Source organism: Brienomyrus brachyistius, chromosome 18, assembly GCF_023856365.1.
Source record: "Brienomyrus brachyistius isolate T26 chromosome 18, BBRACH_0.4, whole genome shotgun sequence".
Classification (NCBI taxonomy): domain Eukaryota; kingdom Metazoa; phylum Chordata; class Actinopteri; order Osteoglossiformes; family Mormyridae; genus Brienomyrus; species Brienomyrus brachyistius.
Window position 1 is genome coordinate 555,856 of NC_064550.1, and position 12,792 is coordinate 568,647.

The following is a 12,792-nucleotide window of genomic DNA, read 5'->3' on the forward strand; positions in this document are numbered from 1 at the left end:
TGCCGTTACAATAGTAACTTGAGTATTACCTTGCAGTATTACAATATTCCAATAAAGTACTATGGTACTAAACATAGTATGAAGAAAACTGTTAGGGTTACTGGAACTGAAGAAGCTCAACACCCATGTTTAGGCTGAGAAATTAGGAAGAGGAGCAGGTGGACGGAGTCAGCACAGCTAAACCAGGTCACCTGATCATTGCCTTGGAGATGGCCCAGGCCACCCTCCCCCTTCCTGTCATAGCAACTGTTTCCACGGCCCCCAAATACTACACCCTCTGTCAGTTTCGATCATGATGTAAGGCGGAAAATGTGGATTTATGGCAGAAATGTAGAAATCAGTTTGCGTGAAAAGACGCTCGATGTTCTTGGGGCCATGATTCCGTCAGCTCTACAAAAGATGTTTGTACGTCTGAGTCGTCTCGGCCCGGGAAGGCGATGAGCGTCTCTGAGCGCCAGGGGAATGCTGAGGAGACGAGAAATAGGCCGAGGAGTACAGCGTGCCGGATGGTAATGAGGGAAGAGCGAGAGAGCTGCTGGGGGCCGCTGCTCCAGGAGGGGGCGACCCAGGGGCCTGGCCGAACCTCCTCCGTCTTCTTCACCTCCCTCCAGTCTGCCCTAAGCAGGTCACTGATACCCCTGGAGCTCCAACAGCGGTAAACCAAAATTATTCCACACAAACTCCGCAAGTCACTGGGAATAAGAGCATCCCCAGGATTAATCACATGTGAAACGTATTGCCACATGCTCGTTTACCAGATGTTTCCCAAAAAACGCACCTTAAATACTTCTTGTCCTGTTGACGCTTTGTTGATTTTTTATACTTGGATGTTTATGGAAGGAAGGTCACACACCCCCACCGTGAGAACAAAGACAGGTTCCCTGCCCCAAAATGGATGATTTTCCTCATTTGTGTCAGGTGAAGTGTTACTATTCAGACTTACAAAGCCAGAGAACTGGTACAGCGAGCAAGAATACGGGCAGGAGGGGCCGAGCCCAGCCCAGAAGCAGTATCACGCTAACGTGATTCAGCCAGGGAGCGCCGCTGGAAAGCAGCTCGGATCGTCGGGTCGAGTGGCTGAGCCATGCATAGTGGGCTCAGACTATGGGCGTCAGCTCGGATCGGCCTGTGGAAGTCATGCAGCAGCGAGCACCAGCCTTTAAAGTGAGCAAGCACGTCAACCAGACTTCTGTAAGCCCTCAGACAGACACCCGCCAACTCCAACATGGTGGGTCTTCAGTAAAACTGAAGGAAAACCTCTCAGTCTCATCCCCTGCAGTCATGTCGGGCTCACTTACTGGTCATCAGGCATCTAGGCAAGGTTACCATGACATCCAATATGCCGGCCGGGGCCCACCGCTCCCAAAGCCTCTGCTTTGCAATTTGAGCTAAATTGGTCTTGATTCTCTTCATTGCTGATGAGCTGACATTAAACTTAGCCCCGTCCTGCCTCCACGAAGTCTGTCCCCAATCTGAAATCCCTCCCTTTCTTCTGCTAAGCTAAAAGTTACCCCCAAACCAACAGTAAATCCTTTACAAGCCCCGGCCACAAAGCTTCAACAAATTTACTAAGGATGTGCAATTATATATCTTTCAGCAGCAGTCTGCTATCTTCCTTTTTAGTTGTCCCGAAGGCCGGACTTATCTCTGCGCTTTGAACTGGTTGGGATAATCCAAATGTCTTGTCCGGTACGCCAACTGCGTCAAGTAAACAGATAAGAGTCTTTCCTAAAATCTCTGTTTCACCTCCCAGTTAGTTTTGTTAAAGATCTGAAATCAGCTAAACAAAAAAAAAACACAACTCATGCCAATTTGAAAGTCATCATTGGATCGACAGGGAAGTGCATCTTTAAGCCACGAAGCGACAAATCAATGGGCAGCTCCGCTGATCTTCATCACAGTCCTGTGCTGTTTATGATGTCTGTCTGCTTGTATATTTAAAGGTTATTTGCTCGGGGCTTAGAAGAGTTTTATCACCTCACGACAGCCTCACTAAGCTCAGCTGTGATGCTTCCACGATGGGGTCCCAACCCACCCCGAGAGGGCAACCCCCACGGCCTGACCACAGGATTACATCAGACGCCGCATAATCCTCTGTCTTATCTCTCCTGTGATCGATGTACCGGCTTTCCGGAAGGTATCGCGGAGCGCCGTCCCACCGCGTCCAAGACGGATGACCGTGTTTAAATTGAGCACAGTGGAGCATCAGTAAATACCGGGAATGTAAACATGAAGGAAGCCTGTAGAGATCATGTGAAAGCACGTAAACACGTAAATATGAAAACGTGGGGAAAAAAACATGTATCACCACAAGCTAGTGAGTCGTTACTGTCTGCTGCCTGTTATTTAAGGTAAATGAGGCAAAAGATGCAACAAAAAAATGAAGAAAGTGCTGTTGCTTCTTATATTTCTTGATGACTCCCCTGGCAGGGTCAAGCGTAGCAGACAGAAGCCGTCAAGGATTTATGTCCAATTAAATATCATTACATCCGCCGGCTGACACGCTGTTTTCCGGGCTTTCCTGGATTCCGGGATAGATGGGAGGTGACAGATCTCATACAGCCGCTCAGATAAACACCACAGCCAGCCGGACAGGAGAGCGATCCCCCTGACGCTCTGTCATCGGAGGGTTTTAGGGTCACGTGCACCCAACAGCGGTCGGGAAATCTGCGAGTTGGACTGCTTATCTGTCAAAAAGTTAGAACCACAGCACACAGGGAGCAGTCGGCGAGCCCCCACCAATGAGAAGGCAGGGGCAACGGTGGCAGCTGGGGCCATTGCGTGGGGCCCCAAGGTTTGAGGCTCTCGTTTCGCACAAACAATCACTACTCTAGGAGAGGCAGGGGCCCCCAAAGTGGCATTTTAAGTGGGTAAATGGTAAATGGACTGCATTTATATAGCGCTTTTCTACTCCTACAAGCACTCAAAGCGCTTTACATTTCATGCCTCACATTCACCCATCCACACACTCATTCACACACCGGTGGCGGAGGCTGCCATGCAAGGTGCCAACCTGCTCACCGGGAGCAATTTGGGGGTCAGTGTCTTGCTCAAGGACACTTTGATGGGGTCAGGAGGAACCAGGGCTCGAACCCGCAACCCTCCAATTGGCGGACGATAGCACTACCTCCTGCGCCACCATCTTCCCCAAGTGGGAACCCACAACAAACAAAGCTGTCGCCTGCTGTCGAGGCGGGTATGTGCGCAGGTTAGTTTAGGCTTACTCTTCTCAGGTGCATGATTTCAAAATAATGAGAATCGCTCACACGATTCGATGCTTATGTTCTCCTGGAAGACCTGAAGAGACTCTTATTCAGACAAAAAAAAATGGGACGGCAGAGAACAAAAAGAAACATATTTCCATTTTTATGAGTTTGGTGTCAAAGCGATGCAGAGCATTAAATAAATCTAATATCCTATTAGGGAGCCTTTTCAAAGACACTGAGCTGAGCTGAGACTTCCTCACGCACACTTCTAAAGGGCCCCTGCACTGTCAGCCACGCTCACCACCACTCAAACCACACATTTACCTTGGGTCCCAAGGGTTTGGGGGCCCCCTGCTGGCCACAAACAATCACTACATGGGAGGGGGGTTGGCTTTAAATGGCCCCTGCCTGTCTCTTCTGATGGGGGTGCCATCGAGAGGAGGAGAGGAATGGAGGCCGATCAGACTCTCAGAGCAACGTACCCAGCCGATCGAGAGGAACCGTCAATCATGAGCGCCACTCATCGATAAGAAAGACAAGTCGTTACCTTGAAGAGCCGCAGGATGTTGGCCACCATGATGGAGACGGAGCTGGCGGAGGCGCCGATGACGCCGACCACGCGCTCGGGTTTGGTGATGATGGGCGGGCCGCCGCCCAGACACTTTACGTCGGTGCCGTCCTTCTCGATGAGCGCCTGAACGAAGGTGAGCGACTGCTCCAGCGCGTGTGTGTCCCGCGAGCATGTATCTAGGATGCGGGCGCCCAGCGTGATGTTGGGCAGCAGCTCGGGGTCGTTGTTGATGCGGTCCAGCGCGAACAGCATGGCCTCCAACCGGTGGATGCCTTTTTCCTTCTTGAGCTCCCCGCAGGCTTTACCGTCATTCCCGCGGGCGTGAACGGGAAACAGTCCCCCCAGTGAGATGTCCCCATCAATGCGGATGGAGTTCAGGTGCGTGTGACCCGGTGCCCTGGGCTTGGCCTCCAGCGTGGCCAGCAAGTAGTAGATCAGGACCGGCGCCAAGACCTGGCCAATGCGATCCCTCCAGCAGCCTGCGGATGGCGCCATAGTGGCAGACCAAACTTTCACTCGAAATATCTTCAAATTGAAGGCCCAAACAGTTACCTGTTCTGGGGATAAACCTCAAAGTCCTCGGATCCAAGCTCTTTCAAAGGCTGCCCTCCTGTCCTTCCCCAGAGCCGCGCCAGATAAGAGCAGATTAAGCTCCGCCTTCAGCTTTTCTCCTCGCTGAGCAGTTACCAAACAGCCCGGGATGAGGAGCAGCCCGCAGCGCCACCAGCCGTCTCCAGGGGCATCAGGAAGCGCGACGGGGGGAGAGGGGGGGGGGGGGGCGCTGGGTAAGCGGGTTCTGCGTGCTCCACTCGCCCCTTCGCTGACGCTGGAGCGGTTCTCTGTCAGTCAGACAAGTCCTGCAGGCATGTCCTCCCGAAGCCAGCGAAGGGAAGCCTGGGAAGAGAAAAGGAGAGGAGGGTGAGTAGAGATGGTGACGGCAAGCTGTGGGAGGCCCAGGGGCCCGCGGGCTGCGAGTCCGGCCGTCAGCCATGGCCTGACCCTGTTAATCGCATTGCTGTGTATGCATCAGCATTAAGCATGGTGAGACACACATTACACAACATTAAAATCAAAGCACTGGGTTGTGGCTAGGAACCCAAGCCCAGCGTACGACAGTCCCCACCGGAGCACAGAACACCCCTAACCACACCGCTCCCCTTCTCTCCCCTCACCAACAGTGCTGTCCCCTCCCCCATCAACCTATCTCCTGTCCCATCTCCTCCTGCACCTCCCCATTGTCCTGTCTTCCCATCCCCTCTCCTCCCCTCCTATCCCCTCTCCCGCTGTTCTGTCACCTCATCCCCTCCCCTCCCCTCCTGACCCCTCCCCCACAGTCCTGTGTCCCTGTCCCCTCCTGACCCCTCCCCCACAGTCCTGTGTCCCTGTCCCCTCCCCTCCTGACCCCTCCCCCACAGTCCTGTGTCCCTGTTCCCTCCTGACCCCTCCCCCACAGTCCTGTGTCCCTGTCCCCTCCCCTCCTGACCCCTCCCCCCCAGTCCTGTGTCCCTGTTCCCTCCTGACCCCTCCCACACAGTCCTGTGTCCCTGTTCCCTCCCCTCCTGACCCATTCCCCATTGTCCTGTGTCCCTGTCCCCTCCTGTCCCCTTCCCCACTGTCCTGTCACCCTCTCCGCTCCTGTCCTGCCCCCCCCCCACTGTGCTGTCACGTCGAGTCACAGCCTGCTGCTTCCTGTCGCTCAGGGTCACACACGAGCCGGCACACGCAGGGCGTCTTCCTAAAATACACCCTCAGTGAGAGGCAGCACAGAGGAGTGCTGGAGAAGTACCTCTCACTCACCTAAGAAACTTTTCTGTGGGAGCAGCAGGTTTTTATGGTTGCTGCACGTCTGTGTGACTGTTGCATTTAAAGTCTAAAAATCAGTGTGTGTAATAGTAATAAATACTGATATGGTTATCAGTGTACTGAAAAGACATGTCTGTTAGCTTTAACAAATTCCATGTAAGGGAATCCATCCAACAGATGATTATGATTTCTCCAATACTAATAAATAACTAAGTCGTTATCAGTGCCTGCTTGTTGGAGGATGATCTACTTGTTAGAGCGTGATCTACGCAGCGGCCCTTTATCTACCACAATGTTTAATTTCTTATTACAAAACCAATAAAGCAGCAAAGATGCCAATTACGGCTCAGTGCCTCACAGAATAGGCGAGGAAATCACTGCTTCTTCTGACAATTCCCTCACATGTAAAAACAAGCACAGGCTTCACACGCGAAGCACCACAACGGGGTCGCAGACATCCAGTAGGGATCCTGAATCCCAGAATTAAGGGTATTTTTGGGAGCCGAGCTGCCCCCCCTACTCTCCATGGCTGTTACAAGCCGAACGCCTCAGTGTTGAATTAAGAGGCATGTAAAATGACGCTTCTGTATGTATATTTTCTGATATCGGGGAGGGTTTGGCAGCATCTTTTTTGGGGGGGGGGGGTTAGGGGGCAGTTTTGGGGTCGCCTACCTGAGTTGCAAAGGGCTGCCTATGATGCACCAAGAAGGAACGAGGTAGTGAGTTTGGCAGAAATGCTACATGACCCCCGAAACACATCAGACATTCATAGCGTGTGTCGAGTAAGTGACAGAAACCCGCCAACCCCCCCCAGAGAGAAATTACTCACCTCTGTCCACCTGAAAATAATTCACACTTAATTTATCTATATCTGGGGGGCGGGGGGTTGTTGGGAGATGCGTCAGTGACCCCCCCCCTCCGCCACCACAAAGATGTGATCAGTGGTATTTCTCACTGTGCTGGTAATAGATTTCAGAGTGGATGCCAGGGATATTACAACGACGTTAATGTGCGACACAAACACGGTGGCAGCTGTCTGGTATCACGGGAAAACCGCCATTCCTCATTGGACTGCTACCATGAGAGAACGTCGGCTCGGTATCCCAGCATTTTCCAGCGTGTAAGCTCAATCGTGCAAAGTGGTTTCCCGATATAACCCTCGGAGTGGATCTGGCAACCAGTGCATCCCACGGGGGGGGGGGGGGGGGTAACATCTGTGGGCCACAGGCAATGGGTAACGCCATCAGGGATCGGTGACACTCTGCCCCAGTCTCTCCTGACCTCAGAAGCATGGGCTCCATTTCAGTAAGTACAGGTATTGCACGTGGTCCCAGTGCACAGCAAGTCCCAGGGCTGATCGTCATCAGCCGTTTTTAGGGGCTTGTTTCCGCCTACACTGCGGTCCTAAATCGCCATCATCGGGGGTTAAACTTATTTTTCAGCTGGCATGGCAGCACTCATTTGCCGTTCTCCAAACAACCAATCAGTGCCATGAAATGTGGTGTGCGCTTTAGCAGGCTCAGATGCTGTCACCAGAAGGTTGCTGGTTCAAACCCCAAGGTTGGCGGTCTAACCCCCACATGCTGAGCCCGCTTTCTCAATCGGCCGTCACTTTGGATAAAAACATCTGTTGAAATACATAAAATGGAAGCCAGTGTGGGGGTTTCTTGGTGCTGAAGACCTTTCTGTAGCTCTGCAGAACCCAACCTACTCCAGAGAGAGTGAAGGGCTTCTGTAAATCAGCAGCTTAATCCTGCATCATTCTGATTTTCCATTATAAGCATATACAGTTCCTCATTATCTGGGGGGGGGATTGGTTACAGGACCCCATGCGGATACCAAAATCAAGTCCTTTATATAAAATGACTATTTTATTTTTTATAAGTATTTGCGTATAACTTACACACATCCTCCCATAGACTTTAAATCATCTCTAGATTACTCATAATACCTAAAACAGAAAGGAGTTGTTATACTGTATTATTTAAGGAATAATGACAAGAAATAAAAGTTTTTACATGTTCAGTAAAACGCAACAATGGTAATACATATGGAAATACACTTATAGAGGCCCTTCGGCTGGATATACCGGCGCGTTGCTTTATTCGCGTGGATTCAGCGTAGTTCTGGGCACTCGGCAAACTCAAGTTTCACATTTTGGCTCTTTATGGATTATTTTTTTCGAATATTTTTGATCCGTGGACGCAGAACCCCTGGCCACAGAGGGCCGACCGTATATAATTACGTTAGATGCTACTATTCCTGAGCTTACAATGGATCCCTCTAAGAAAATCGTCAGACAGAAGCTTCATGAAAGATGCTACAGTAGCAGTCTCTGCTGACCTACATTTTTGATTTTGAAGATGCGAACTGGAAAAAAAAACATTAATAGAAACACTCAAATAAAAAACCCTCAAATACTTTAAAAAGGTTTAGAAATTCACTCAAGGTGGCTTGTGTGGAGATTCGACGCAGTAGTAAGAAGAACTAAGTTGTGGAAAGTCCTATTCGCAATTTTCCTGTCTGTGCTGTAGATGAAGATGGAGGCTGGATCTATTGGCCCTGACATCTGATACCCAGGAGTTCCAAGTCCCAATCAAATCCCATCCCTGCACGCTGTTAACTTTCACTCCCAGCCTCTTCGCGGGACGCAGGATGAAGATCATGGCAGCAGACATAGTCAGATCCCCATTACCTAACAGCTAATCTATAATGAATGCGGTGTATTCATTGCAGAGCTGAAAGGGAGATCGAAGAAAGCTGGTTTAAAGTTAAAAGAGGAATATATTCTCAAGCCGCACTGGAGATGTACATTTCTCTCGCTTTTAACTTAACGGAGTGGCAGGCAGAGTACTGAGTAACAAGTCAGAGGATCCTAGGCTGTTATTACATCAGGCAACAGCGGGAACATGGGAGTGGGGGCTTTTGGGAGGCGAAAAGAGACAGGAGGCGACGCAGTCTGAGATCTGCTTGAGTCCTACAGAAGCATTGAGCTGCTGGCTGCTGTAAACACACCCCCTGTGAAGAAAACTGGGGCCGTGAGGGCCTGTTACCCCATTGTGAGTAGGGATTACACTACGAATCTACATACGTCAAGGATGGTTTTGTCATTTTAGCGAAGGCTATTGTGCAAAGCGACACACATTTTTTGGAGAAAGCAGGGTTAGAGAGTCGCTGGAACAATAGGGGGATTAAGGTTCTCATGTGTCATATGGTGTATTCATTCTACTGACCCTGGGATTTGAACTGACCACCTTCTGATCACAGGTACAACGTCCAACCCACTTAGGCACACACCGCTCGTGCATTAATGGGGAATAATGTAAAGTAGATTTATATAACCAATCTGCACACTGCTTTGATTATGAAACCAAGCACATAGGCATTCTTTAGTTTTGCACATTCCATTGCAGTCCCATGTGACACACAGACACCAGTGGGTGAGTGAAGTCTGGGGTCCATGTACAGGGATGGCCATTTATCCAGGGCCCCCTGGTGCATTTATATGGGGTTAAGGGACTCGCGTAAGGGCCCAACAGGGATTTAATCATTCCAAATCCGGGATTCAAACTGGCAACCTTCCGGACCTCGGCACACAGTTCTAGCCCATGAAGCCTATTTTAAGGTACAACATTACATTCTGATAAGTGTTGAGCTATTGACTTAATTTATTGTACAATAACAAAGAGCTGATGTTTTACAGCTAGATTGATATTTAGTTCTGCGTGAGGAAGCATTTTGCTGGTTATTTTAGGCCTTATTTTTATAAATCTCTTCTCTTTACGTGACTCTGCTCTTGATGTGGTTTTAATTGCAGTCTCATACAAAGACACAGCAGAAGAGTCCCGTGAGAACCTTCCGGAAAACGTCCACGTACTGCACGCTTTCAGCTCCTCTCATCTTCACCGTCTCCGAACGCGCCACCAGCCGCCACGTCCAGATGGCCGGGAGCGGAACATTCCGGAGACGGCCAGGCGGGACCTGCTACTTTCTCTCACGTTGCATCTTGCACTGTATCATATTTTTAAGACAATGCAAATCAGTGCCAGAGAGAGTTCACCAGTCTGATTAAATTATACAATACAAAGCGACCGGCACGAAACAACAGCATTCTGTATGTCTGCAGATACAACAGCAAAAGCAGGGAGTATTTCCCATTCGGTGTCCGTCCATCCATCCATCCATCATACATAAGGGCGGCATGGTGGTGCAGTGGTTAGCACTGTTGCCTCACACCTCTGGGACCTGGGTTCGAGTCTCCGCCTGTGTGTGGAGTTCACATGCTCTCCCCATGTCGTCGTGGGGTTTCCTCCCACAGTCTAAAAACATGCTGAGGCTAATTGGAGTTGCTAAATTGTCCGTAGGTGTGAATGGTGTGTGAGTGAATGGTGTGTGAGTGTGCCCTGCGATGGGCTGGCCCCCCCATCCCGGGATGTTCCCTGCCTCGTGCCCATTGCTTCCGGGATAGGCTCCGGACCCCCCGCGACCGAGTAGAATAAGCGCTTTGGAAAATGGATGGATGGATGTATCATACATCCATCTATCTCTCTTTCTATCCATCCATCCGTCCATCCAACCATCCATCCTTCCAACACTGGAGGGTCAGAAGTCCACCCCAGATTCCCCAGGAGGCGAGTCCGCAGACACCCATGACAGGACGGCAGTATGCTGCACTTCCCTTGAAGGGCGCAATATATGGCTATACACCGAGCAGGAAGCCAGACTTGTGAGGACATGTGTTGTTTGTTTACTGCTTACAGCTTGCCAAACCATTCATAAGAACCATCTTAGATATTTGCCACGGTTATACTCAGCAAACACAGATAGAGCGAGTGCTGTGTGCAGGTTGCAAAGACAGCAGTAGTGCATGTTATATAACGCTCTCTGGCGCCCCCCTCAGCCTCAGACAGGCTCTCCAGGCCCATTCTTTTTGTGTCCCAGTGCAACACGGCCATTATTCTCAGCATAATTATATCCTGCCTGTGATGGCAGCACTGTGCTGCTATCAGATATTAATTAAAAGCCTGTTTATACGGTCTCCCAATCAGCTCCCACAATGCCACACCGACTCAGTCGAGCCCTTTAATTCTGGCTTTGTACAATGCCCATCTTTCCTCTCTGATTCCGTTACAATCGCATACTGGGTTCCTTTCTGTGGGAAGTAAACCCAGGAAAAGTATCTTGTTTTCTCAGCAGTCTGTGCTGCCAACGTACCTGATATCTGGGGTGTTTATCAAAATGCATACTTGACTGCTGTTGTGTTCTCGCCTACCCCTTTGACGTCATCTTCCACTGGCGAAGTACAGCTTTAGGACTCATATTCAGCAGTAAGTCAGACAGTAAGAATCCCCAGATGTCACTCCAGCCCAGCCCCAAATATAAAGGATGCATCACTTGCATCCTTGCCAACGAGAACAATCTCATGATTCATTGCGTCCCAAGTTCATTCTTGGGAGGCCGGTTAGCATGAATGCTTTTGCCAGGGACACAAGCATGTTCTCTGCGTTCTTGGTATTGATGAACACCCCTGGTCTTTCACCGCCAACTGCTCCAGGGGGGCCAATCAAACACTTTCCCTGGGTTTCTCACTCTACCTTTAAATAAACGCTGCCCTCTTTGAGGCTGATATGGCACACGGGGCGACTCTGATGGGGGAACAGTGTCCACGCAGCAGACTGGTATTTAGGTCACTCTCATCACAGTCGCCGTTTCCGGGCCCCAGGGAGGCCTGCCAGACATTAGGAAATAAAACATAAAAAACAGGCACACTTGGTGCTCAATGCGGACTCCCTCCGTGGCCCACTTTTCGGGGTGGGGGCGAATAATATTTCACGTCATGCTATGATTTATCACATGACCATTATGCACCACCCCCCCACCCTCAGCACCAACATTTCCAGGCACTGAAGGAGTGGAGGGTGCTCAGTGGGGGTGCACAGTGCTCAGAGACAGCGCCAGCGATAACGGGAAAAGCACGCCCCCCCCCCCTCCGGGCCGCACTAAGGGAGCCGGCTGTTAGCGGGACAGCAGCGTAAGGGCCGAGGCGATGCCCAGGTGTGACATGTCCGTGATGAGGACAGTGCACAGCGGCTTTCTCTCGACGGACCTCGGTCCTGATAGCGTGCCACCCCCCCCCCCCCCCGTAATGTTATGGAGGTGGCTCCCAGGCTGTTGAGCAGCACAGCAAATTTAGCAGCTATTCTCCAAATAGAGAAGTGTTATATTTACCTTATTTATGGTCCTGAAAACAAATGGGGGGGGGAACATAAATATTTCATCCATCATCCATCTACCTTTTGGCAGCTTAGTGGGGGATCGTCACTGCGAGTCCGCTGTGATCACGGGTTAGACAGACTGGGGGCACACGCGGGGGAGTCAGGGCTATTTCTGCCACTGCTGTTGACACCCTAACATATGCCGAGGTGTCATGTTTCTGCCGTGTGAATGTGGAAAATGTGGGAAAAAGGCCCAAGGGCGATGTCAGAGTACAGCTGCTGCCCGTCCAGGTGACCCCGCCTTCTTCATCATAACTCCGCCTCCATCATGACTCTGCCCCAGACATGACTCCGCCCCAAGGATGACTCCCCACCTTTACTGTGACTTCATAGTGACTCAGAGTTGGAGCGAGTCTCGCTTTCAGGGAACATGGCAGTAAATGCTTATAATATCCATAAATGAATATTCAACTCAGAATTTAAAAGTATGGAGTTAGTCAACAGCAAGATGCAGTGTGTGGCTCTGTGGGTTAGAACTGAATGTCATGGTGCTGGGCCCTTCAGCAAGGCCCTTAATCCCCAGTTGCTCCAAGGACTGTCTGAACGAGCTTTCTAAACTGTATGCTGCTTTGACTTAAAAAACAGGCGTATATTTACTGAGGGCCCATGCATCCTTCGATATGTATGTAACAAAAACAGGCCTGTATTCACAGCAGGCCCATGCATCCTTCACAAAGTATAAAACAAAAACAGGCCTGTAATTACAGCGGGCCCGTGCATCCTTCACAAATTATACAATAAAAACAGGCCTGCATTTACAGTGGGCCCATGCATCCTTCACAAAGTATAAAACAAAAACAGGCCTGTATTTACAGCGAGCCCGTGCATCCTTCATAAAGTATACAATAAAAACAGGCCTGCATTTACAGAGGGCCCGTGCATCCTTCATAAAGTATACAATAAAAACAGGCCTGCATTTACAGAGGGCCCGTACATC

General features: G+C 50.3%; 1 protein-coding gene across 3 annotated transcripts in view; it reads right to left on the reverse strand.

Moving 5' to 3' along the window:
- LOC125713012 (metabotropic glutamate receptor 4-like) overlaps nt 1–12,792 on the reverse strand; it is a 182,361-nt gene that overhangs the window by 144,961 nt on the left and 24,608 nt on the right. For all 3 annotated transcript variants that reach the window (XM_048983702.1, XM_048983700.1, XM_048983701.1), the window contains exon 2: nt 3,754–4,671. In XM_048983702.1, the coding sequence (XP_048839659.1) occupies nt 3,754–4,272 (519 nt within the window). In that variant the 5' untranslated portion in view covers nt 4,273–4,671. The remainder of the gene's footprint in view (nt 1–3,753; nt 4,672–12,792) is intronic.